General features: G+C 44.4%; 6 protein-coding genes across 9 annotated transcripts; 4 read left to right on the top strand and 2 right to left on the bottom strand.

Moving 5' to 3' along the window:
• The first annotated feature begins 73 nt into the window (after positions 1 to 73).
• On the top strand, positions 74 to 4,219 carry LOC148379169 (DENN domain-containing protein 11-like). 3 transcript variants are annotated; one of them, XR_015855382.1, is made up of 10 exons: positions 74 to 675; positions 1,332 to 1,431; positions 2,009 to 2,167; positions 2,301 to 2,457; positions 2,516 to 2,654; positions 2,721 to 2,852; positions 2,914 to 3,064; positions 3,129 to 3,197; positions 3,261 to 3,521; positions 3,661 to 4,219. XR_015855382.1 is itself a non-coding variant. In XM_088366910.1 (9 exons), exons 1-9 carry the CDS (start codon positions 324 to 326, stop codon positions 3,454 to 3,456), a joined length of 1,455 nt encoding a protein of 484 aa, XP_088223036.1. In that variant the 5' UTR covers positions 74 to 323; the 3' UTR covers positions 3,457 to 4,219. The 3 variants fall into 3 exon arrangements, 1 of the variants encoding a protein (XP_088223036.1); XR_015855383.1 differs by having other exon boundaries at positions 3,261 to 3,581; XM_088366910.1 differs by having other exon boundaries at positions 3,261 to 4,219.
• Positions 4,138 to 8,966, bottom strand: LOC148379168 (FYVE, RhoGEF and PH domain-containing protein 4-like). Of its 2 annotated transcripts, none has more exons than XM_088366906.1 (15): positions 8,676 to 8,966; positions 7,633 to 7,752; positions 7,071 to 7,578; positions 6,636 to 6,957; positions 6,430 to 6,575; positions 6,213 to 6,369; positions 6,008 to 6,146; positions 5,885 to 5,943; positions 5,679 to 5,822; positions 5,452 to 5,624; positions 5,343 to 5,373; positions 5,193 to 5,276; positions 4,869 to 5,138; positions 4,539 to 4,673; positions 4,138 to 4,454 (listed from the first exon to the last, which is right to left on the bottom strand). In XM_088366906.1, exons 1-15 carry the CDS (start codon positions 8,794 to 8,796, stop codon positions 4,239 to 4,241), a joined length of 2,625 nt encoding a protein of 874 aa, XP_088223032.1. In that variant the 5' UTR covers positions 8,797 to 8,966; the 3' UTR covers positions 4,138 to 4,238. The 2 variants fall into 2 exon arrangements, with proteins under 2 accessions (XP_088223032.1, XP_088223033.1); XM_088366907.1 differs by lacking the exon at positions 8,676 to 8,966 and adding an exon at positions 7,940 to 8,417.
• A 347-nt stretch (positions 8,967 to 9,313) lies between these two features.
• mapk11 (mitogen-activated protein kinase 11) lies at positions 9,314 to 13,766 on the top strand. Its single transcript, XM_088366913.1, has 12 exons — positions 9,314 to 9,568; positions 11,045 to 11,174; positions 11,259 to 11,317; positions 11,387 to 11,498; positions 11,699 to 11,728; positions 11,812 to 11,859; positions 11,922 to 12,036; positions 12,111 to 12,182; positions 12,456 to 12,535; positions 12,605 to 12,683; positions 12,748 to 12,921; positions 12,991 to 13,766. Exons 1-12 carry the CDS (start codon positions 9,456 to 9,458, stop codon positions 13,062 to 13,064), a joined length of 1,086 nt encoding a protein of 361 aa, XP_088223039.1. The 5' UTR covers positions 9,314 to 9,455; the 3' UTR covers positions 13,065 to 13,766.
• A 115-nt stretch (positions 13,767 to 13,881) lies between these two features.
• LOC148379166 (mitogen-activated protein kinase 12-like) lies at positions 13,882 to 16,756 on the top strand. The gene is made up of 12 exons (XM_088366911.1): positions 13,882 to 14,489; positions 14,886 to 15,015; positions 15,079 to 15,137; positions 15,211 to 15,322; positions 15,416 to 15,445; positions 15,542 to 15,589; positions 15,650 to 15,764; positions 15,859 to 15,930; positions 16,003 to 16,082; positions 16,157 to 16,235; positions 16,297 to 16,470; positions 16,533 to 16,756. Exons 1-12 carry the CDS (start codon positions 14,116 to 14,118, stop codon positions 16,595 to 16,597), a joined length of 1,338 nt encoding a protein of 445 aa, XP_088223037.1. The 5' UTR covers positions 13,882 to 14,115; the 3' UTR covers positions 16,598 to 16,756.
• Positions 16,757 to 16,779: 23 nt separating this feature from the next.
• rpap3 (RNA polymerase II associated protein 3) lies at positions 16,780 to 19,925 on the bottom strand. The gene is made up of 16 exons (XM_088366909.1): positions 19,781 to 19,925; positions 19,467 to 19,629; positions 19,245 to 19,403; positions 19,078 to 19,170; positions 18,894 to 19,021; positions 18,713 to 18,834; positions 18,567 to 18,637; positions 18,380 to 18,505; positions 18,187 to 18,314; positions 18,010 to 18,131; positions 17,867 to 17,937; positions 17,709 to 17,801; positions 17,325 to 17,645; positions 17,164 to 17,261; positions 16,994 to 17,094; positions 16,780 to 16,914 (listed from the first exon to the last, which is right to left on the bottom strand). The coding sequence occupies exons 2-16, from the start codon at positions 19,617 to 19,619 to the stop codon at positions 16,829 to 16,831; spliced, it is 1,872 nt and encodes a 623-aa protein (XP_088223035.1). The 5' UTR covers positions 19,620 to 19,629; positions 19,781 to 19,925; the 3' UTR covers positions 16,780 to 16,828.
• A 133-nt stretch (positions 19,926 to 20,058) lies between these two features.
• On the top strand, positions 20,059 to 21,778 carry atp23 (ATP23 metallopeptidase and ATP synthase assembly factor homolog). The gene is made up of 6 exons (XM_088366912.1): positions 20,059 to 20,312; positions 20,524 to 20,569; positions 20,820 to 20,901; positions 20,967 to 21,104; positions 21,213 to 21,296; positions 21,360 to 21,778. The coding sequence occupies exons 1-6, from the start codon at positions 20,168 to 20,170 to the stop codon at positions 21,561 to 21,563; spliced, it is 699 nt and encodes a 232-aa protein (XP_088223038.1). The 5' UTR covers positions 20,059 to 20,167; the 3' UTR covers positions 21,564 to 21,778.
• The last annotated feature ends 1,553 nt before the right edge of the window (positions 21,779 to 23,331 follow it).

Genomic DNA, 23,331 nt, shown 5'->3' with positions numbered 1-23,331 from the left:
TATTATTATTTTTAACAATTTTGACCCGAACATTTAATAAGCATTAAAGGGAATTTTTAACACTAGTTTGGTTGTGAACGCAACTCGAGCCGGAGCGAAGGAGTTGCCCCTCTCTCAACAGCATCAAATTTATGATCTCGATTGGAGGAATTACTCTCAGTGAGCTGCGGCTTTAATTTTGCAAAAAAAAAAAAAATGCAAGCCTTTTGCAGCATCCCAAAAAAGTCGAGCATGCGGGTTTGAACCCTCTTCCTCCACGGATGGGTCTGGCGGCGCCTATCGCCTGAGACATCAGTTGCAATCCTCGGCGAGACGCAGACGGGATGGGGGAGCGTTCGGACCGAGCCCCTCTGCTGGACTGGGAGGAGGTTCCGTCCGCGGAGAAGCCCACCGGTGCTGACAACAGGGAGCGACTCGCAAGTCCCTGTGGCTCCCCGGCTTCCACCGTGCCGGGGCTTGGGTGGAGCGGCGCTCCGGGGGGTCCAGACGGCTGCGGCGCCCCGCCCGCGACCTCCATCACCCAGGCGGGCGTGGATGGATTGCTGCGCCCCGACGCAGTGGAGCATCCCTCGGATTCAGGACCCGGGGATGTGCAGCTAGAAGAACGGATCGTGACGTGGGAGGAAAAGGACCAAATCGTCTCGGTTTTTGTGGTTGCGTTCAACACCAGAACAGGTGGGACATCAAATATGCAACACACCACTATGACGATTGCACAGACAGTTCATTAGGTACACCCAAATATCTCTTTAAACTGCCTTCATTTTTATGTATTACCAATCACAATTGTATTTTTTGACTATTCCTAATAATAATACCAATAAAAAAGAAACCACGGGGAGGACAATCCATGTCTGCATGTCTCAAACAGGTGTGGCCCTGTTTTACGACCTGGCCTTGAGTTGGGAAGAAAAAATAATCAGTGATTAATTAGTCATCTTAAGACTGCTACCCCTCTCCATTTTCTTCTCAGGCTTCCAGCGAAACAGTATAGCCAAGTCGGTTCACTGATCCACAGGAACAAAACATGAATAAAACAGCAGCTTCTGTGCAAAGGACAGCTGGGACACTTGATGACGGTTGGGTGGGCTTGCAATTTTGCTTTCACAGTGGGCTTAACAAAGCTTCTAAGATTTTGCCCAATTTACTTGCATCACTCCAAAAGTTAAATACAACCGAACAGAACTTAGGCGGTATCTCCAAAAATTGCAACACTCTTGCATTCCTGACCTCTTATCATTCCATATTTACTCAACCGATGCATAACGTGTTAAAGGAATCGACCCCGGGGTGTCCGTGTTGTTAACATGATTTATGTGTGTGTGTGGCAGGCAACATGCTTGAGTGGTGCCTGCCCAAGGATATGGACCTGGATGGAGTGGAGTTTAAAGCCATCGCCAGCGGCTCCCACAGAGTCACCACAGACTTCATGTAAGCGGCTGCCAATTGCATGTAAATATTTCATTCACAATTTGTTCGTTTTAATATTTTACAACCGTTTCATTCATATTTGATTGATTCTGTTGTCTAGACTATTATATCTAACTGAAAAACAAAATGATTGTCAAAATTACATTGGAGTTAGATCAGCAAAATATGTATTTAAAGTATATTAATATATAAGATGATTATATATTTATTAAAGAACAGTTTTGGTCAAATAATCAATTGAATTAATAGATAAAATTAGAAATAAAAAAAAACAAATGCATGAAATGAGAATGCTATTTTATTTATTTTAAATTTTTCTATTGACGGATGATAATTAAAATTGGTCATAACACTTATTTTAGATGACACTTTTAACTCAATGAATATTAAAAATAAAAAAATGAACATCTTGAACAACAGAATAAAATCCTCTATCTTCCTCTTGGCAGAATGTGCCGCCAGTCAAAAAAAAATAAATAATTTTTAAAAAGCGGCTCAGCCATCTGGCCATGTCGGCGCATCCATGATTCACAGGCTTTATCTGCCCCCCCCCCCCCCCCCCCTTCCCCCTGCCCAGATACTTCCGGAAAGGCTCCTACTTCGGCCTGGCCTGCTTTGCCAACATGGCGGTGGAGAGCACGGCGGAGCGCGGCGCCAGGATGAAGTCGGTGGGCATCCTGTCGCCTTCCTACACTTTGCTCTACCGCTACATGAGCTTCTTGGAGCACCAAGTCAGGTACCCTTCAGATTCCTCAACACTCATGTGGCTTACTCATCCACTTTCACAAAGAGCTCCTTGTTCCTCACGAGATAGCTGACATCTCGTGGATGCTCTCTCACCCCTCCCTTTTTTTTTTTTCCCGAACCAGACTCCAGCTCCAATCCCCGGGCCACTACTCTCCCTTGGAGGCCTTCTACGAGGACAAGAGGGCACTGCTGCTCCCTAGCGGCGACGACATCGTTTCTCTTTGCCCCATCAGTGCCTGGGGGGCCGCCATCAATCACAGCATGCATCCAGAAATGAAGGTTAAAAGTCACCTTTTTTTTTTTCCTTTCTCGTTTTAAAGAGATTTTTTTCCACCAGATCACCCACCCAGCTGGCTGCATGTCCCAGTTCATCCGCTTCTTCGGCGAGCAGATCATGGTGTTATGGAAGCTGGCGCTGCTCCGCCGGCGGATCCTCATTTTCTCCCCGCCCCCAGTGGGCGTGGTCTGCTACAGAGGTGAGGAGAAACTTTTTACCGACAAATCCGACATTTTTTTACGCCCGCTGTCCTCCCCTCCGATAGTGTACTGCTGCTGTTGCCTGGCAAACATCTCCATCCCCGGGGTGGGCGTGGCCGTGCCCGAGTTCAGGCCGTTCTTCTACGTCAACGTGGCCGACATCAGCGCGCTGGAGAACGAGCTCTCCTACGTGGCCTGTGAGTAAAACCCGCAAATAATTTAATTTCCCATAATTAATTCAACCATTTTTTTTCTCAGGCACTACTGAGAAGATCTTTGAGGAGAAGCGAGATCTCTACGACGTCTACGTGGACAACCAGAACGTCAAGACCTACCGAGAAGGTCTCAAACCATTGCTCCGCATCAGCACCGCCGATCGGGAGAAGTATCGTAAGCTCACCGAGCAGAGGTGAGGAATAAAATTTTCGAATGAGTCTTACTCTTTATTGATTGCATGATCTTCATCGATGCAGGAAGATGTTGCTGTACTCCCAGGAGGAGAACGGGGACTGTGTATCCAGCGAAGAAGATCTCTTTATTCTGTAAGTCCTCATGAGTCAAATATTGGTCAAACGTATCTTCTGAGCATGCCCATTTGATTTCAGGTTTTTCCTGGAGCAGAACAACAGGATTTTCCAGACCCTGAGCGAGGTGGCGGCCAGTTTGGACCCGACGCTGACGGCCGAGAACGTGAGGGCCATGGGCCTGGACCCGCACGGCGACCGGCTCTTCCTACTCCACCTGCTGGAGATCTACGGCTTTGACACGCTGCTGCTGTCCGACCAGCTCTGCTGCAGCTGAGACGCCCATCCTGGCATCCGAAATAGCCGAATCATCTTTTTTTTTTTTAAATCTCGTCCCGTCCTGTAAATAATTTTTTTGTCTTTTCAGTGTCGGTCTGCCGCAGGCCGAGTTGAAGCATTTATGTACAAATCAATTTATTTGTAAAACGTCAACGCTGTCATTGAACTGTATTTGAAGGACGTATTTTTTTTTATTTTTTAGCCGGAGCTGAGACCAAATTGAAATCTGATAAGTGGTGTCGGCGCAGACCTTTTTGCACGCTGCCAGCTGAGCCTCCTCATCCAACGTCCAGTTGGGGTTTGAACACTAATCAAGACAAGCACAGCTCCGCAGGGAGGAAGCTAAGTCTTTTTTTTTTTTTTTCCTGTCGTGGTACCTTAATTTATTCCCCCATCGAAATGAATTCTTGCCCAAATCATAAAAACCTCTAAAACTAAACTATGAATGCTAATTCCATTAGCCCTTCTGTGGCATTTCCCATTATGTGTTAGCATTAAGCTAGCATCTTTTTCACAAACTTTTTTTTCCATTCTAGTTCCCCTTCGTGAATTAATTTTCAGTTCAATGGCTGTGACGTTCAATGTGATAACGCAGGATCAAATGAATGTTTTCTTAAGGTCGTTCCAATCCTGTAAAGTCTCATTTGCTGAACTCAAGGAAACCTCTTAGCAGCCCTGATTCATGTTAAAAACTATTTATTTATTTTACTGTAAACCATTTCAGAAATAAAGTACCCCCACCACCTGTGAGGAAAAAGCAATTTTCCATTTCGCCTATTTCTAAACAATCATAAATTCTTCCCCGCTGGATTCGCTGGCGCCATCGTCCGTTTTGAGAGCGGCCAACCAGGTCCGTTTGACATCTGCGTCGTCGCAGGTGAACGTGTGGCAGCGTTTGGATTGTCTTAAATTAAAGCAGGATTGTCCTTGAAGTTCCTGAGGGGGATCTTCTACGATGCAGCCCAGTAGAGGAATACAGGACAGAGGCTTCAAATCCTGAGGGGAGGGGCGGGGAAGGAGTGAGTCCACGGTAAGTCATCTTTTTTTTTTTTTTGTTGGAAAAATAATTTTGTAATTTACCTGTTGAGCAGCATACAAAGAGAGCACCAGAGGTTCTGTTTTGGTGATGACAGCAAAAACCCGCTGCCACGTTTTGGGATTGTCACCATATTGGAGAAAGCCGCTTATTACGCAGGACGCTGGAAAAGTCTCCGACTGGGAAACACATTTTGGATTTTCACCAAAAACAGGTATTATTATTAATATCATTATCATTTTTTTATTATTTGTTTTATTTTTTAAATTTTGATTTAATTCCTAAAAGAAAAAATTTAAACTATTATTAAGATTGAATTCCTAAAAATGAGCTTTTGTTTTTTTTTGTGATGGAATTAATTGCAAGACGCTCACCTCTGCGGTCGGCCTCTTGGTGCTCCCCCCCCTCCCTCCTCTCTGTCCCGTCAGAATGGCGTAGCAGGACTTGCACACTTTATTCATCTTGTTGCCGTCATACTCCAGCGCCACCTTGTTGTCGGAGCACTTCCAGCACACCACGCAGCCGCAAGCCCGGCAGTGATGTCGGCGTCTGGTCAGTGCGTTGAAGGGCTCCCGGCACTTCATGCACACCGTCACCTCGTTGTCCCGGATCCAGCGAGGGGCACGCCGCCCGAGCTCCTCCTCCTAAAAAACCAGACCCTCAGCCGAGTGTCACCTGGTAGGTAATCTCCCACTTACCGGTTCCTCCACATTTAGCTCCTTTGACGCCAACTTGAACGTCTCGTTTTTCTTCTGGAACACGTCGATGGCGTCCTGGATCACCTGGAGAACGTAAAGATGATTTATTGACCCCTCTCAAGGTAAAATGCCATGAATGTATCTAATTACCTTTATCCACTCATCTCGATCCTGTTCCGAGCTGGAACCAGACCAGAAAAAATATGGAGGCGTATAAGGTCACAATCAGAACCAGTATGGGTTTGGATAAAACTCATACTTGGCTTGTAGTTCCAGGGTTTTCTCCTTTCCCGACACCTGGAAGGTGTTCGGGTGGTCCTCATTGATGGTCCGCTGAACCTGCATGCCGTCCACTCCTATACGGGAGCGTACGGTGAAGCGTTGGCCCGCCAGGCTAAACTTTGGCGTGCAGCACAGGAGGAAGTTGTTGAACTGTGGAGACAATAGACTGAGATCCAAGTGGATCAAAAAAAAATAAAGTCGTACCAGAAAGAGATGGCGCTCCATGGCCGACATGTTTCTGGCGGCGAGCTTGAGCAAACGGCCTTCCCTGAGGAACTCGTTGGTGGGGTTCACCACTTCCTCCTCGCCGACCATCTCGTAGATCTCCAGCAACCTCTTGATGCTCTCCTATATGAGACCCCAAGAAAAATGACCTCCACGCTTTACATTCAAAGATGGTGGAGACTTACTGCTTTTTGGATGGCGCTGTTTGAGTGATTGGCAGCCATGGAAATTGTCTGCAGGGATTCTGAGATGGTCCAAACTGGTTAAAACTGATATTTGTTTGTCTCACACCGAGTGACGATACTCACTCTGAGCAAACTCGTAGTCCGGGTTACTCGGGGGTACGTTATTGACGTAATCCCTGAGCATCATCTCATAGCGAGGGATTCTCTGAACCGGTTCCAACATGTGATGCTCCAGCGTGAGATTGCCGCACACTTCCTGACTCTACACGGGACAGTAGAACTTTAAACTATCTTCTGGGGTAACAGAGGACTTGATTTTTTTTCATACCTGGATGTCTTGGATGATATTCCGGAACGCTGACGAGCGCTCAGTCCATATTCTCACCAACTCCATGGCCTGGTCGAAGTTCCTGACGTAGTCGGCGTACATCCTCAGGAAGGGGGCGTGCTGCAGGAGGACGTTCCCCAAACCAGGACGCTGGTGCCTAGATGGAAAATATTGGAAAGTTCTTCTTGGACTTCACTAAACCCTGAGTAGGACCTACCAACGTCCGATGCAGTCTTCCAGGTCAGGCAGCAGGAAATGACTATGGAAGGAGTAGATGGACGAGATGTTGGAGAAGATGTTTCGCACCACGTCAGCCGGAAAGGAGCCTCGTCCGGCTTCATCGGTCAATCGAAGACAGAAAACCTGCAAGTATATTCGGTGGAAGTTGCGGCTCAAGACCAAGACCACATCCCCCAAACTGACCTGGTCCAGGAGGTGAAGGCGAGCCACGTAGGCTCTCTCCGTGTGAAGCAGTTCCCTGACAATATTGAACAGCTTCTGCTCCTTGTTGTCCTCCTTAAGCTCCTCTGTCTTCTTCTCAACGCTCTCGTCACACTGTTGGTCTTCACGAGTGCCTTCGGTCCATTTGCAGGAGAACTTTGATCCCACCTTGATCTTGGGACCTTTTTCAGTATGGTCGGGTTGTCGGTTTGGAATGACTTGGTCATCGGTACGATTGATTCTCTGGTCTTTGATGGTGATAGCGGGTCTATCACTTGAGGGAGAACATGTATCCGATGGAGTTCTGTAAAAATAAATCTGGAGTCACTGAAGGGACTTTTAACCAAAAACCACAATGGTTGATTGGTAGCTATGGAAAGAACAAACAAAGCTAAGGTCAAAGGTCAAAAATCCAACCTTTCATCCAAGTACACAATGAGGTTGGGCACACTCAAAGACTTTCCCGTGCTCTTCTCTTGTCCATCAGTCTTCACGCTTGGGATTCTGTTCAACGCTAGCCAGGATTTGGAGTTACTCGCAGGGGTGGAGCTGCTCATCATTCCCTGAACGGGGCTAGGGGTCTTTAGTAGTCCCATGAGAGGGCTTCGGTTTCTCAGGGTCAACTTAGCCGGACTGTGGCCTCCCTCCTTAAACGGGCTGCAGTTGTGGATGCCTCTCTTGCCTGGACTCGGGGACCCCAACGCCGGACTGGTTGCGAGTTTGGGGATCTTTTGAGAAGGGGACAACCTGGTAGGGCTTGTCCGCGGCTCACTTAGAAAACTCGGTCCGGCTTTGCTAGGACTTGGGGTCATGTGATAACAAGTCACTAGGATTGGAGTCTTGTTTTCAGTCAAAGGCTGCGGGGAGGTCTTGGGTGACAGTCCGGTCCTTATCGGAGTCTGGAGGTGCGCCGGTTTTGGAGGTACTACGAGGACAAACTTATCAGAATCGATCGACCTCAAAGCAGACTAGAGCTCACCTTGTGGTTTGTAGGGAGTTCTCTTGGACGGGCTCGTTCCATCTTGGTGTTTGGAATCGTCCGCTGATCCGCAAGCGTTGTTGCAAGAACCTCCGCAGCTGTACACGCCACTGCTCACCTCTGAATGAGCGCTACACGTTAGCATAGCTCCTTTTAAAAAACAACGTTGACCAATCGGGAACTTTGACCCCGAGATTGGATTATTTAAAATCAATTTAAAACAGTGAGTGAAGTTTCTTTAGGACTAAACCGAAAAGTTTCATTTAATTAACACACAAACAAATCTGCACTCATTTTCCGTTCTTACCGTACATGAACTTCTGTGGCAAATATTCCATAACGTGAAGAGTTTGCAGCTCACTACAGAACTGATCTGCTGGTCTCACGAGCGTCACACTTCTGCTTTCTCACTTCTGTGTTGTCTCATTATGTGCTGATTTAAACATATGCGACCGGCGACGTTTATTTCGCTCCTCCTGCAGAAGCTCTCGATAAATATTTTCCATCGTGGATGACACTTGGAGTTCATTTCCAGCCTGAATTTTATTGCTCAATTTGTCAATTATAAGAAGAAGAATAGTGATCCTTGGCACTGTTGACTCCATTTTCTATCAGTACCATTAGTCGTGAAGGGGGGGGGGGGGGGGGGTAAAACAAACCCTTCAGCAGAAGAACACAAGGCCTTTGTGTGATTGCCAAACAAAAAGCAGCAAAAGAGCAAAGTCCAGGCTGAATCAGGGGAAAGAGATTTGCCAAGTCGATAATCCAACAAGCGCCAATTAACACGATTCACAATGCACGTATGCGCTAAGAACACATGACGTCATTGTTAGTGAGTTGACGTAATATGAAATGATGTAAGGAGTAGTTTGAGTCAATTAAAACACGCGTGACGTATATATATATTTTTTAAACGGACAAACATAACATTTTATTTCATTTGGCTTTATGACTCTAAAGAAGAATGAAGTGAATTATTTTTTCCCGTGAGAGTAATTCGTGGGAATTTGATTAAAGGTGTGTTTTGAGAGAGTGAGGCTTACCTGTGTGACAATCCTGGGCATCGCCTTTCGCCTTGCGTCGGACCGCCACGCGTCTGAATTCCTCCACGCCGCGGCTGCTCGTGTTCAGCGTCAAACTATTCCTCTTCTTCAGGTCAAACATGCTCAAAGTGTCCCAACTCGCTGTGCAAAAAAATATTTAATTCATATGTGTGAGAGGAGGTCCAAAAGTTGATGCGTGCGGTGAGACGAATGTGTGCCAGGTGGTGTGGCAAAGCTGCTGCAGTTAATTATGGAGAGGCGGAGGACTCCATTTGCTCCTTGCTATACCGCGATGCGCCTTATAGATGGCGCCAGATTGCCAATTTAAATTCTCAATTTTGTTGTCAACGTTAATTCAATGGATTTTTCCGCAGTTTATTTAGTTATTTATTAGTTCATGTGCATCTCATATCGGTAATTGTATTTTTTTAAGTGAAAAAAAATTGACCAACTCTAGGTTTTTAGGTTTTAGTGTCTTTTTAACATTTTAGCGTTTATATTATGATAATTTCGGAATTATTCTGCTCACAGTATAAATAAAAAGCAATAAATATTAATGTAGTTTTATCTGTACTACTTTTCACCGGCAGATGGCGGAAAAGGGTTAAAAAAAACAATAGAAAGGAATGAGAGGGGCGGGGCAAACAGGCCACCAGTGTGGCCGGTGTGCATCGTCACAATCAGTTCGGCTCGGAGAGCGAACTGCACCCCGATCATCCGTCTCACTTTCGCTTCTCCATTCTTCCCCCTTTTATTGCATTCCCTTGTCAGCTACCAAAGATGTCAGCCAGGCCGGGATTCTACCGACAGGAGCTGAATAAGACGGTATGGGAGGTGCCGGAGAGATACCAGAACCTTACGCCAGTTGGATCCGGAGCATACGGTTCGGTGTGGTGAGTATTCGTGTGTGCATGGGCGAGGCTGCAGCCTGGAGATGCCCGCATGCATGTTGGCTGTGCCATTAAACGTTTTTTTCTTTTAACAAGACATTTAACCAAATCAGCTAATTATTTCCAAAAAGTCAAATAATCACATTTTTGTTGACATTGTGACACCGTCGTAGTAATTCCTCCTCTTTGATGGTCCATTAAAACCTCTTGAGTTGGATGTCATGGTTGCTATGGCAATAACCAGCCCCGATAGCAATAAATTAAATTCATATTGAGACAAAATGGCAGATTTCAATTTGCGACCAATGTGTGCCAAGTGGTGTGGCAGAGCTGAGACCAAATCGGGACGTTACATAAAGAATGTGGAAGGATGACTCTGTAGTTTCCTTCTAATGCATTAAAAAATACTCCAAATATACCTTTTAAAAGTGATTTACTCATAAAAGTAGTTTTTTACGACTATTACAGTATTTTGATTGAATCACGGTTACTTATGGGGCTTATTTTTGTGTTGTTAAAAATTCTCCTGATAGCTTACTAACATTTAAATTGTTTAAAAATATATATATATTGACCCTTATCAAGTGTAATTTCACAGGTTTCATTTGAAATCCTGTGTGCGATGGTGTGACACGATTGGGACTTCCTCTGTTGTGAAACCGATTTACTTTCTGCTCTTTCGCAAGACTATTTCCTCACCTTTAACAACTTCTTATTTGCGTTAGTGTATTTAAGCTAAAATATAGTTTGTTACTTTACTTATAAGTTTATGTCTTTGTTTTTTTTTGTTTTTGTTTCCTGCTTGTTTTGTTGGTTTTCTTTCATCTGCTTATGTGTCAGCCAATCAGCTCGTTGCTTCCCCTTGGCCCCGCCCACTTATTTTGTTAGTAATTTATCAGCTCGTATTTAATAATTATAATTATTTTGCTTTGTTAATTTCCTAAATGATATAAAACACACCAAAGACATTCCTCTCCAGCACTCTGTTTTGCATTTGCATGAGATGGGGGAGGGGGGTGATGACTTTTGTATGCATCTATTTTGTTGGTTTTCATGGGAAACCCTCTTGGGACCAAGACCCGGGCTCATATTCTTTTCCATTGTAGCATAGCTGAGATATCCATACGTCATCGATTGGGATTATCCAGTTTCAATTTCATCTGGGCCACTTGTGCACCGACAAGCATGAATAAAACAAATCGCAAAGTTCCATTTTTGTATTTTACCAGTTGAATAAATGGCTATTATTTATCAAAGATGAATATATTTGATTTCAAATCATGAAATCCATCGCTGAATAAACAAGATACATGAGAGCATAACACTCCATGGACGGAAAATGGCATCATGGTGGAGACATGGCATGCGTGAGCTTCATGTCGGGAGATCCGCCGGGGAGGGGGGGGTCAGGCAGTCAGGCAATGAGAACTGGAGACCAACATAAGGTCTAACCTAGTAAATCTCAATTCCCCTTTCCAGTTCGGCCTACGACGTGGTCCTGCGGCAGAAGGTGGCGGTGAAGAAGCTGTCGCGGCCTTTCCAGTCGCTAGTCCACAGCCGCCGCTCATACCGGGAACTCCGGCTCCTCAAGCACATGAAACATGAGAATGTTGGTGCATCCTGAATGCAGTCCGCCCGCTTCGCCTCACCTCGCCCGCCTGCTTACGGATCCCAAATCTTCCGTCTCGTTTAGGTCATCGGCCTGCTGGATGTCTTCACTCCCGCTGCAGCGTTAGAAGACTTCAATGAACTGTGAGTCTTGAAATGGAATTGTTGTCTTGTCGTCACCTACATTGCTTTGTGTATTTTTTTTTTCTTCAGCTATCTGGTGACTAACCTGATGGGCGCCGACCTCAATAACATTGTGAAATTTCAAAGGTTGTCCGACGAGCACGTCCAGTTTTTGATTTATCAGCTCCTGCGTGGCCTAAAGGTGTGTTCCTGTTCCTGTATCAATCTAAACAAACTTAAAAAAAAAATCTCCGAGGCATGCTTAAAATAAACGTCTCCAGCTGTTCAGTGTTACTATGGAGACGCCTCCGTGGGGGGGGGGGGGGGGGGGGGTCGTATATGACCAAGTGCACAGCTGACCTTTGTCCTGTCATTTATCTCCTCATGCATGGCGGTGTCCAGTACATCCATTCAGCGGGATTGATTCACAGAGTGAGTGCCTCCACTTCCTGTCTGCTCGGCTATCGATTTCACATTCACCATGAAACTTAACGCTACTACTTTCCTATCTGCAGGACCTCAAGCCAAGTAACGTGGCGGTGAACGAAGACTGCGAGCTGAGGGTAAGCGCGACCATCTTGACGTCTTTTCGGGGGTTTGAATGAGGTCACCCGCATCCCGGCAGATCCTCGACTTTGGCCTGGCCCGGCAGACGGACGACGAGATGACGGGCTACGTGGCGACTCGCTGGTATCGGGCGCCGGAAATCATGCTGAATTGGATGCACTACAATCAAAATGGTTAATTTTATTTAATTTATTTATTTAAAATGGCTCATCCTGACTTTTTATTGATTGATGTGTGGTCTTCACAGTTGATATTTGGTCTGTTGGATGCATTATGGGAGAGCTGCTGAAAGGAAAAGTGCTTTTTCCCGGCACGGACTGTATCCTTTATCAGCCGTGGAAAGAGGCTGCAGCCTTGTTTTCTTTTCTTTTTTTTTTTTCCTTCTCCCCACCCTCCATTATCTTGGCAAAGTGATCCGCCGAGGTCTTTTGGATTTGCATGACAATCTCTTTTTCCGAAGGCCAGCACAGAATAGGAGCCGGGAATGAATGGGAGCCGCCACAAAGGGGATCCGACTCGCTCGTTTGCTGTGTACTAAAGCCAATTTAATTAGTTGATCTCTCTTTAACCCCTCCTGCTTAAAAAAAAAAAGATATCGACCAGCTGAAGAGAATCATGGAGATGGTCGGGACGCCGACCCCGGACCTCTTGGAGAAGATCTGCTCTGAGCATGTGAGCCGTGACATCACTTTTTATCCAAATGTATTTTTGATGTAACTAAAAATAATTTGGTGTACGCAGGCACAGAAGTACATCCAGTCACTGCCTTTTATGCCTCAGCAAGACCTGGAGAAGATCTTCCGGGGAGCAAATCCATTAGGTGAGTCCATCGTATGGACATTAGTATGATCCGGTATCATGTTTTGGTTTTCGTGTTTGTGTAGCGGTTGATCTGCTGAAGCGCATGCTGGTCCTGGACTGCGATGGCAGGATTTCGGCCAGCGAGGCTCTGGCCCACCCTTATTTCTCGCAGTACCACGACCCAGACGACGAACCCGAAGCTCCGCCTTACGACCAAACCCTTGAGAGTAAAGACCGCACTCTGGAAGAATGGAAAGGTGAGGTTCCACCAGGAACATATCCAAGCCCCCTATTGTTTCTGATCAGATGCGCCCTCTTGTGGACAGAGTTGGTGTTTACAGAGGTGAACGGCTTCAAAGCGTCGGCCGGCAAGTCCGGCAGCCTTCAGGTGGAGCAGTGACTCAAGGAGTCGGCACGTTTCACAATTACAGGGAAGATTTAAGGTCAAAAGTTGCTCGCTGTTGTGTTTCCCTTTCGGCGAGACCGAAAGAGGAACAACACGGCTCTCGAGGGGTGATTCATACGAGAAAGCAACTTTGGAACAAGACGGAAGACACGCTAGGATTTCCAAAGAGAGAGCACAACAGCATCTGGCTCCTCAATGTTGCGAGGAAAATAAATAAATAAATCAAGCTTAGCATTTAGCCCGCATACCGCATGAGAGTACCTTAACGTGCTCGATATACGCCAAGAGGTCCGTTTACAGTTAAGTTAAAAATGCACAATGATTAATTTCCAGAGTCAGCACAGTTCTTGCCATGGAATTCCTTACATGATCAGTTTTTGAGGAATGCAAAAGGGGAGGGGGGGGAATGTGAACCTTGACCTTGTAGAATTTCAGGGTGAAGGTTTTAGTCTTTGAATGTTGGATATTTCTACATGTTTGAATGTAAAATTGTATCTAAGTAATGTCGCAGTGGCTTCTGGATCGTCGGTGGAGACGTTCACAGGTAGCATGGGTTGTTTTTAGTTTTTTTGGGGGGGGGCTGTATTGATTTTATGTTCAGTATTTCTGTTATGAACACTTTGTACGACCTAAGGTATGTTTTAATTGTCAGATCATTTAAATTTTGACGTCATGAATGAAGGCTGTTGTCATTAATACCCGTGTATTTGTGATCTATATTTTGTAGTTGTAATTGCACATTTGGGCCACAGGAGGGCAGCAACGGAATGGTTGTTTACATTGTCAACAAGATGCCATCAAAAAACGGCAAATTGAGCATATACAAAACTTTAAAAATAATTCATTTTATATTATGGGTCAGTGCTTTATTATTTATTGCAGCATTGCATACGAAAAGTTTTAATAATTTACCGTTTCTGTTGAAAACTTGCAAATGGCGACATTGGGGATTTTGCGAAAATATAATAAATCCAGTTTAAATTTTTATCATCGATAGGTTAGATTTAAAAGAAATAAATGCAGTCAAGCAGAATAGCAAGGGCAGATGTTTGTCCCACATTACAGACACACCCATAAAACTGCCCAGGGCGACCGACAGTCAACAATAGACGAGCTTGTGTGTGGGGGGTGGTGGTGGTGGGGGGTACTGCGCTGCACGACCCCTGGAGGAATTCTGCCCCCCAAACTTCTCCGCAGGACACACTACTCTGCGCTGCTCTGGATTTCCTTCCTCATGAGCATCCAGGACGCAGCAGAACCCAAGCGGATCAACAACCTCGCCTCCAGTTTCTCGGGGATGGCACTGAGAGGATCCAGAACGGGATTTTACCGGCAGGACCTCAACAGAACCGTGTGGGAAGTCCCGGAAAGGTATCGAGACCTGAGACAAATTGGGACGGGCGCTTATGGAACTGTCTGGTGAGTACCAACTGCAGTACAATTATAACTCTTAAAAAAAAAAAAGAATTAGTCTGATATTTAAATGAGTTTCTTTAAATGAGCTCTTTAAGAAACTTTGCCAAGTCGGATCTCCTTACTTAGACACAGCTGGCTCCACAAGGACCCCCGCTTTGCTTTGTTGTCGCATTGATGAGGGGGTCTGCAAAGAAAAGCACCCCCAGCTTCATTGTTCTTAAAAGTCAAAGAACGTATCTCCAGTTGACATTCAACACTTTGCAGGTGAAGCTTTAATTAACACCAGTATATTAAAAACCGTTTTTTAAAATTAAATGTCTGTTTTGAGCATATTTATTTCAGTGATTCTTTTGCTTACCGCTAGAGGGCGTCCACACTTTATCTACTCTCCCATTTCAGTTCAGCGTGGGACCGTCGGACCAGCTCGCAGGTGGCCATCAAAAAGCTCCATCGGCCCTTCCAGTCCAAACTTTTCGCCAAAAGGGCCTACAGGGAGCTCCGACTCCTCAAACACATGAAGCATGAAAATGTGAGATGAAATTATTTTCCTAAAAGCAAATATGAGTGGAATTAATTGTTTACTTTTGTGTAGGTGATCGGCCTGCTCGATGTTTTCGCAGCGGAAATTTCCCTGGACCACATTCGAGACTTGTAAGCTCCAATTCCCTCTTGCCTTTTTTTAAAAATAAAATCATGAGGCTGTTTTAATTTTTTAACCCCGCAGCTACTTGGTCATGCCCTTCATGGGCACTGACCTGGGCAAGCTAATGAAGATGGAGAGACTGTCGGAGGACAGAGTTCAGTTCCTCGTCTACCAGATGATGAAGGGACTCAAGGTGAGTGCCTCAGAATTTGTCATTCCAAGTTTCAAAATACGACTCATAACCCCCCCCCTAACCCTAACCCTAACCCCCCCCCATCTGTTTTAGTATATCCACTCCGCGGGGATCATCCACAGGGTACGTGACCTTTCAGATTAAGCACTTTTTTAGGGGGTGGGGGTCTGGATTCTTCCCACACTAGAGGCTTTGCTTTGTTTGCCTTTCTCATTCCAGGACCTAAAACCAGGAAATCTAGCCATCAACCCGGACTGTGAATTGAAGGTACAGTACCGACATTGTCTTCCTGAATGACCTAAAAATAAGACATTTTGATGACAACAGATTCTCGACTTTGGCCTGGCGAGGCAGGCCGACGCGGAAATGACGGGTTATGTGGTGACGCGCTGGTACCGAGCCCCCGAGGTCATTCTCAACTGGATGCACTACACTCAAGCAGGTTTTTGTCAAGTCCAATGAAAACTACAGGGGCCTCAAGATTGAACCCTGTGGTACTATGGAAAGTGAATCCACCTATTTTTTGTTTTTTTTAGTGGATATCTGGTCCGCTGGTTGTATTATGGCTGAGATGCTGCTTGGGAAGCCGCTGTTCAAGGGCAACGATCGTATCCAGAGGAAATTGGGATGAAAGTGTTATTTAAATTGGAATGTGAACCTTGACCTCAAGCTTCTGCCAGACCTGGACCAGCTCAAGGAAATCATGAAGATCACCGGAACCCCGGCTGCTGATTTTGTGGTGAAACTACAAAGCCAAGATGTGAGTATGGAAGCCTGACTGAATGGGCAAAAGTATTGGGACGTTTAGGCATGACTGCATATTTCCCTTAACAGGCCAAAAACTACCTCAGAGGTTTGTCAAAGGTTCCCAAAAAGGATCTGCACTCGATTTTCTTCAAAGCCAGCTCGCACGGTACGTCACAAGTTTCATCCAGTCCAAAAAAAAATAAATAAAAACACTTTTTGCGTGGCAGCCGTGTCCGTGCTGGAAAAGACACTGCTCCTCGACCCCGAGGAGCGAGTCAGCGCCTCGGACGCCCTGGACTTTCCCTTCTTCACCGACTTCCGCGACACTGAGGAGGAGACTGAGGCACAACCGTACGACCAAACCATGGACAACACGGACCTGACGCTAGAACAGTGGAAACGTAAGCGAGTACTCCATCAAATATTTCTGATCATGGACCCACGTGATTATTTTTTTTTGCAGGACACACAGTCACGGAGATATTGACCTTCAGGCCTCAGAAGGACGGAAAAGAAACATCACTTTAAAGTCAGGCGAGGTACTCAACTCACCTATGGACAATTTAGAGTTTTGGAAATGTTTTTTTTTTAACCATAGTTAACATGTTGGTATGCAGCTAAATAAATGATTTTTAAAAAAAATATATAATAATTAAAGAGTGTCTTTTTGCATCACTTTGAATCTGTAATGGTGTACAAAAGTCTCCAAGTTTCAAAATATATATTTATTTCATTCAAGCATGACTTCCATTGAACAGGTCACACGCCGTACTTCTTCTCTAAGGCTGCGACAGACGATACGTCCAAATCGGCTTTGCGGAGGAAGTCGAATACTTCTTTAAGCACTGAGTAGGGGGGGAGAAAAAAAAAAAAATCATATGTGAGTACAACTAATGGTATCTAATCGAGTTGAGCACGTCCCACCTTTCTTCTCCGAGGAAGACATGAACATGACGGCCGTGTCGAAGCGCCTCACGCTCGATAGACTTTGGAGGATGTCCGCTGTGACGGCCGCGGGTTCGTTCCTGCGCCAGACAGATATTAGTGTCATTTAGTGTTTCTTGAGCTCATTTAAAAAAAATTGGTGTACTCACTGGATGTAGAAATCCCGTAACGTCTCCAAAATCTGACTAAGGATGTGAGGTTCAAGGGAACTCTGGAAAATCCGCGTATACTCCTCTGGCTTAATTTGCTAAAAAAAAAAAGCTGTTAGTGATTACTAGCTTAAATTTGTCTTTTAATAACAAAATCCAACCTTCAAGTATTTGTAAACAACTTCGGGCTGGTTTCCAATCATGCGTAGGTCGGCTTCCAGCTGGAAGCTTTTGCTGGGCGGCGGTGGGAGATTTATGGAGGGGTGCGGTAGGATGCTTTCTTCTAGATGATCCATTTTGGCTTGTGTGAAGTTTTGCTGAAGCGTTTTTTTATTAACTAACTGGTCGGACGAAAGCAAGGGGGAGGTTGTCATATCCTGGATCAGCGACGTCGACACCGGGGCGGACCGGGCCTCCTTCGCCTCATCAGGTAAGGTCACCTTACCGCTGATCTCTTCGATGTCGATCCTCATCATTGGTTTCTGGGGATAGTTGGTAGTTTTAGTTTTAAATTAAGACCAAAAAAAATGGAGTGGATGTCTCACAGTGGAGCGTAGGTGAGGCGCTTTGTCAACAGGCTGCACCGTTCTCCTCTGGGAGCTGTCAGATGTTTGAAGGAAGCCGCTGGAAACGTCGTCCTGATAATACAAGTTGATTATTTTTGTAAAATGGGAAAAAAAAATAGGTAAAGGCGAAAACGTACCAATTGAAGTTTCTGGAGTTCGCTCAGGGCCTGCTTGTTCCCGGGTTCCAGCTTTAAAACCTCCTGAAAATCTGCATAATTTTTTTTTTATCATATTTTTATTTTTTTTTGTGAATTTATTTTCCATTTAAGGACTAATTTACCTTTCCTGGCTTCCTCCAGCTTCCCCAAAGCCACTCGAGCGGTAGCTCGTCGCGCAAACGCTTTGGAATACGTGCCGTCTAAAGAGATGGCCTTGGTGCAGTCTTCCTCCGCCTCCTTGAACCTAATTGAACACTGATGCAATTTAAAGAAGAAAAAAATGGCGGGATGGTTCTTACCTCTCCAGTTTGAGGAAAGCCATGGCTCTGTTGGCGGGCAGCAGAACATTCGTGCAGTCGACTTCCATGCCTCGGCTGTAGCACTCCACGGCCGCGTCGTACTTTCCCTCTTTAAAGTAAGCGTTACCCTAAAAGATGCCGAAACGTGAACAACCTTGACCAGAATTCTGTAGCTTCTCCCAAAAAATCTTACTCTGTCTTTTTGCACCACGGCTTCCTGTCGTTTTTGCTGCTCCTCCATTCGTCTTTTCTCCTCCTGGTCTACGTCTGGATCCACCTGCGGCGGCGTTCCCTCACTCGGCTCCTGAGGTCCGAGCATCTGACAAAACGTCGAGGGTGAGCAAGCTAATCGCTAAACACTAGCGCAAATGCAAACTCACTTGTTTGATTTTCTTCACTTCATTTTGTGCTTCCAGGTTCTCCGGGTCAAGCATGAGAACGGTTTGGTAATCTGTGCAGAAACTCGTGTTACATCACATCCATTCTCTGGAATCTCTGCTTTCTATTTTGATTCGCGGGAAAGTACCTTCTAAAGCGGCGTCGAGGTTCTTCAGCGCTACCCGGGCCGCTCCTCGCCGTGCATAAGCTTTATAGTAGTTGCTGTCCAAAGCGATGGCTAAGTTGCAGTCTGACTCGGCCACAGCGTACCTAAGAAAAAAAAATCGTTAAGAGTGCACGGAAACAACGATAAGAGTCTAAACTTTTACTTTTTGAGGCGGAAGAAGGCGGTGGCTCGGTTGGTGGGAAGAACGGGGTTGTAAGGGTCCGCGGTCATTCCTCTGGAGTAACACTCGACAGCGTCGTCGTATTTGCCTTCTTTGAAAAATGCGTTGCCCTGATAATAAATCAGTGTTATTTTTTTGCTTATTAATTTCCAAACATCTTAAGTACCTTTTCCTTCTCTGCTAAAGCTCGCTCCTGATCAGCTTCTGAATCTGATTCGTTCGGACTTTCCTCCTTATCCACCTCCTCCAAAGCCTTGGCCTAACATTACCACACAAATTGAGCTTTTTAGGGTGCACATACTTGTCAAAAACGTCGATCAACAAATGACTAACCACATCAAATTTATCCCACGATTGATAATCATTGGATTTGATTCTCGATGGCTTCTGGCTGTCTGTTTCTTCTGCTTTCACGTCACCGTTGGCCAGCTTCATCTTCTTCGCCCTCATTTTTGCTTTGTAGTCCTTGTTGCGGACAGGAGGGAGGTTTGGCTGGAAAACAGATTATCTGACATTTAAAAATAAAAGTGTGTGGGATTAGCAGCTAGAACAAACCTTGGCGTCTCCCTGCTCGCCTCTTCTTAATTGCTCATCTTTGGTTTTCATATCAGTCTCCCAGGTTTCCAGGTCCCTCATGAAGCTTTGGAGGTCCTCAGCATTCTGCCGCATTTGCATTTGCAACTCGAGGGCTTTGTTCGGACCGGCCATGTTTTCCTCTCTGCGAAACGGACATTATTAGAAAGAATATTTGCTTTTGTTTTGATGTCACTGCGTATCATCGGATCATGCTTCGCTAACGAAAAATAAATAATGCTCAATAAAATTTAAATAATCAGTTAGATTGAAAAAAGTTGCAAATTGTACAATACCTTCTCCTTGATTCTCCGGCTTATAGGTACAAATCAAACTTGGTTGTTATTAAGTATTCACAAATTCATGTGCCAATGTTGTCATGGAGCCATGACACCAAATTCCCAGCATGCCTTGCGCGCCGGCGCTTGCGTAGTAAAGCTATTGCTTATTTAGTTTTATCCTATACATTATTTTATATCTTATTTATACTTTATGTTTATGAAATACATTTTAAAAATTAAATTCACACCATGAATTAAAATCATCATTATTTTTATTCTTTTACCTTTGACCCGACCTGACGCTGTCACGTGACGTCACTACCCAACAATGACCTCCTAGCTAACACTGGCTAGCCGGGAGAACTTCGCAAATATCGCAACGGGGCCGTCTAAACTTCAACAATGGGGCAAACGAAGCAGGAAGAAGGATACGGATACGAGTTATTCCCGGAGAGGAACGCGGGGAACAAGAAGGTCTCCGTCGCACAGAGCCTATTCACGTTCAACCACCAGTGTCAGGTCATGTTACAGTTAGCCGTGGAAACCAGTGAGTAACAATCTCGTTACTTTATTTCCAAAGTAATATTTTACAAGGCACAAATAAAACCTTTAAATAACATACTCTGTTCCTGTTGAATAACCAACACTAGCTGCTGCTAACAAGTTAGCTGTTAGTCTACTGAAATATTTATTTATACTGTCTACATATGTCATAATAATTTAATTTATCTACCTAATATGTGATGTGATTCATTCAGGTCCATATGCCAAACTCCTCCTCAGTGCCATGAAGAATTCTGGATGGTAAGTTGCATTCATAAACGTTCATATTAATAAATAAAAAGAGTAGTTGAGGAGGCCTTGAAAGAAATTAGTGTCATTGAAGCAAGAATAAACGTATTGTCTAACATTAGTATGAATGAAATATATGTATTGATTGAATATATTGCTTGTTTTTCAATTTAAATAGTCACGTTTAATATGACACGAAATATGTATCACCGTTGTGTATCACAATTTAATCAATGTCAAATGCATTTTCTGTTTGACTCAGTACAGTGTATAAAGACCGCCATTTTGTCTGTGAAGATTGTGACGGGACGGTCAGCGGCGGATTTGACGCGGCCACGTCCCAAGTGAGAACACCGATAGGTTAAATCAAGAACTCCGGATCAAAAATATTTGATCTGCTTCTTTTCAGATTGTCTTATGTCAAAACAACATCCACCAGCAGTCGCACATGAACCGGGTGGTTACGCACGAGCTCATCCACGCCTTTGACCATTGTCGGGCCCATGTGGACTGGTTTAACAACTTCAGACATTTAGCGTGTTCTGAGGTGAGTGTTGCAACATGCAGATGGGCAGAAAACACATTATTATTTATTTTTGAAATGATAATATATATTAAAGTAAGCAGCTATTGATCAGACCAAAATATTTATCAGATTCGTGCGGCCAACCTGAGCGGCGATTGCTCCTTCTCCACTGAGGTGGCCCGATTTCACTTCGGCATGAAGCAGCATCACCAGGTAAGTTTTTTTTAATCATTATTTCAAATCAGCACCTACTTTCCCTCCCTAATCCTCGTCCAGGAGTGCGTCCGCGGCCGTGCCCTTCGCTCCATCCTTGCCGTGAGGAAAATCAACCGGCAGGAGGCGGAGAAAATTGTGGACGAGGTCTTCGACACGTGTTTCAACGACCACGCGCCCTTCGGTCGGATCCCGCACGGCAAGAAGGACGCCAACTTTGCCCGCAGGGATTACGACAACAGGGAGCGGTATTATGCAAATCTTTAGTAAGTTTTTGCTGATTTTTTAATTTTTTTTCCCTCTCCCGAGGGTTGGACAATAATGTCCTCTTTAAAAGGCATTTTCAGGATGGGACTTGTCCTTGGAACAAGAACATTTTGGACTTTAATTCTGGATGAAGGGATCAAAAATAGTCATTTTGGAAGCCAGATATCAGACGCTAGTGTTTTTTTTAAAATTAAATATATATATACAAAAATATATATCTATATATATATTTAATTTCCTGTAAATACAACAAAATCAATGTGAAAAAAAATGGATTAAAGTAAAAACTTCTTCAAAGTCTTTCCAACTTCAGTATAAAATGCAGCTCTCGGTCAATGTGCCCCTTCCAATCTTGCCCTGAAAAATCATCGGCGACATCGTCCATTGGGCACTGTCAAGAATCCCGTACCCTTCCGCAGACTAATCAGCGTTTGAAAAAAAATAAGTTATTAGGGGAATTAGCCTCATAATCCCTCTGCATGATCCTCTTCTTCTTCGTCTTCTATCTCCAGGACGACACTCTCCGCATCCTAATCGCAATGTCACCCAGGAACGGAGAAATAGACTCCAAATCGGGTTCTCATTAAAAATCACACATACACACACGGCGAACATGATGAGGTTTAATTTAAGGGAGCTTAGAGAGACGATGACAACAAGCTTGTCGGGAAAATGAAAAGGAGAGACGGAGAATTAGACTCCTTTTTGGATTAGTTTACTCAACAAATAGTGCAAAACAACAGATTTACCGCCGCAATTTTCAGACTCATCAAATGCTCGCTGTCAAACATATTTTCATCACTCGGGCAGTCCAAACTTTACATGCAGTATTTTGTTTTGTTTTGTTTGCAGCGCTGTTCCCGGCGCATCACATTCAAGCTGCATTATTTATAAATATTGAAGTCGTTCTATTATTCAAAATGTTTACCTGTCATGAACTTTTCAAAACTTAGAGTGTGCCTCTTAAGATTCAGTTATTTATTCCTAAAATCGACGTCATGATTTATTTTAAAATTATTGCTTCATATAATGTTAGTATATTAATTGTAAGTAATCAAATAAAATAATTCAAAAAAATCAGACACATTTAAAATATTTTATTCAATAATTACTTATTTACATTAAATGTCAGTATATTTTGTATACAATTTTTGTTCTTAAATTCCGCCCACCCGAAACTACTAACTTGTAGTTCCTGCTTTGTCCTCTAGAGTTCACTGTTGGCTCACTTATCTCGTAATCTGATTGTGTTCAAACTTGACAAGGAAACTGCTGTCCTTCTTTTTACTCGTACACATAATTGAATCCGTCTCATCGAGTCTTGCTTGAGCAGAGACGCTGTAATAAAAAATGCCACCGAGGAGACATTCATTAGTCCACCTATTTAAGCAAGCGGCACCCATTGTCATTTAATTACCATGCGCCGTACAACAACGGCACTAATGAATTCATCGCCTTGATTAGATTTAACTGTGAGGACAACCTGCTTCCCCTATGTGCAGTTTATAAGGTGTCTCCTCTCTGTGGGGGGTCATTGTGGGAAATGTTTGAATTATTTAGCCGGATTGTTTGATTTAATGTCCCACCTTGAGCACACAAGGTTGAAATGAAAATATTGAAGTTCATGTCGAACCATAAATAAGATGAATGCCTTGGAGTGCCACAAGGCTCAGATCTAAGCACCTTTTCTGGATTTTGTTCATCTTTTTTGGCCCAGAATTTCATTCTGTAGATATTTTTCTGAAACTACTATCTACAAATTACACGA

This window comes from Syngnathus floridae, chromosome 22, assembly GCF_059516105.1.
Source record: "Syngnathus floridae isolate MCC-2025c chromosome 22, RoL_Sflo_1.0, whole genome shotgun sequence".
Lineage (NCBI taxonomy): Eukaryota > Metazoa > Chordata > Actinopteri > Syngnathiformes > Syngnathidae > Syngnathus > Syngnathus floridae.
The sequence above is the reverse complement of the archived record's forward strand: the minus strand, read 5'-3'. Positions and strand labels throughout refer to the sequence as shown.

Bases quoted from the DNA above. Each gene is read 5' to 3' on its own strand.
- LOC148379169 (XM_088366910.1), top strand. From the start codon at position 324: ATGGGGGAGCGTTCGGACCGAGCCCCTCTGCTGGACTGGGAGGAGGTT. The intron at 2,655-2,720 runs GTGAGGAGAAAC...CCCCTCCGATAG, and splicing joins GGGCGTGGTCTGCTACAGAG to TGTACTGCTGCTGTTGCCTG. The intron at 2,853-2,913 runs GTGAGTAAAACC...TTTTTTTCTCAG, and splicing joins CGAGCTCTCCTACGTGGCCT to GCACTACTGAGAAGATCTTT.
- LOC148379168 (XM_088366906.1), bottom strand. From the start codon at position 8,796: ATGTTTGACCTGAAGAAGAGGAATAGTTTGACGCTGAACACGAGCAGC. The intron at 7,753-8,675 runs GTAAGCCTCACT...GCGCTCATTCAG, and splicing joins TGCCCAGGATTGTCACACAG to AGGTGAGCAGTGGCGTGTAC. The intron at 6,370-6,429 runs GTAGGTCCTACT...TTTTCCATCTAG, and splicing joins GAAGACTGCATCGGACGTTG to GCACCAGCGTCCTGGTTTGG.
- mapk11 (XM_088366913.1), top strand. From the start codon at position 9,456: ATGTCAGCCAGGCCGGGATTCTACCGACAGGAGCTGAATAAGACGGTA. The intron at 9,569-11,044 runs GTGAGTATTCGT...TCCCCTTTCCAG, and splicing joins GGAGCATACGGTTCGGTGTG to TTCGGCCTACGACGTGGTCC. The intron at 12,037-12,110 runs GTTAATTTTATT...TGGTCTTCACAG, and splicing joins GATGCACTACAATCAAAATG to TTGATATTTGGTCTGTTGGA.
- LOC148379166 (XM_088366911.1), top strand. From the start codon at position 14,116: ATGTTTGTCCCACATTACAGACACACCCATAAAACTGCCCAGGGCGAC. The intron at 15,323-15,415 runs GTGAGTGCCTCA...CATCTGTTTTAG, and splicing joins AGATGATGAAGGGACTCAAG to TATATCCACTCCGCGGGGAT. The intron at 16,471-16,532 runs GTAAGCGAGTAC...TTTTTTTTGCAG, and splicing joins GACGCTAGAACAGTGGAAAC to GACACACAGTCACGGAGATA.
- rpap3 (XM_088366909.1), bottom strand. From the start codon at position 19,619: ATGGCCGGTCCGAACAAAGCCCTCGAGTTGCAAATGCAAATGCGGCAG. The intron at 18,506-18,566 runs GTGAGTTTGCAT...ACGTTTTGTCAG, and splicing joins AAGTGAAGAAAATCAAACAA to ATGCTCGGACCTCAGGAGCC. The intron at 17,938-18,009 runs GTAAATTAGTCC...AAAATTATGCAG, and splicing joins GCTGGAGGAAGCCAGGAAAG to ATTTTCAGGAGGTTTTAAAG.
- atp23 (XM_088366912.1), top strand. From the start codon at position 20,168: ATGGGGCAAACGAAGCAGGAAGAAGGATACGGATACGAGTTATTCCCG. The intron at 20,313-20,523 runs GTGAGTAACAAT...TGATTCATTCAG, and splicing joins ACAGTTAGCCGTGGAAACCA to GTCCATATGCCAAACTCCTC. The intron at 20,902-20,966 runs GTGAGAACACCG...GCTTCTTTTCAG, and splicing joins TTGACGCGGCCACGTCCCAA to ATTGTCTTATGTCAAAACAA.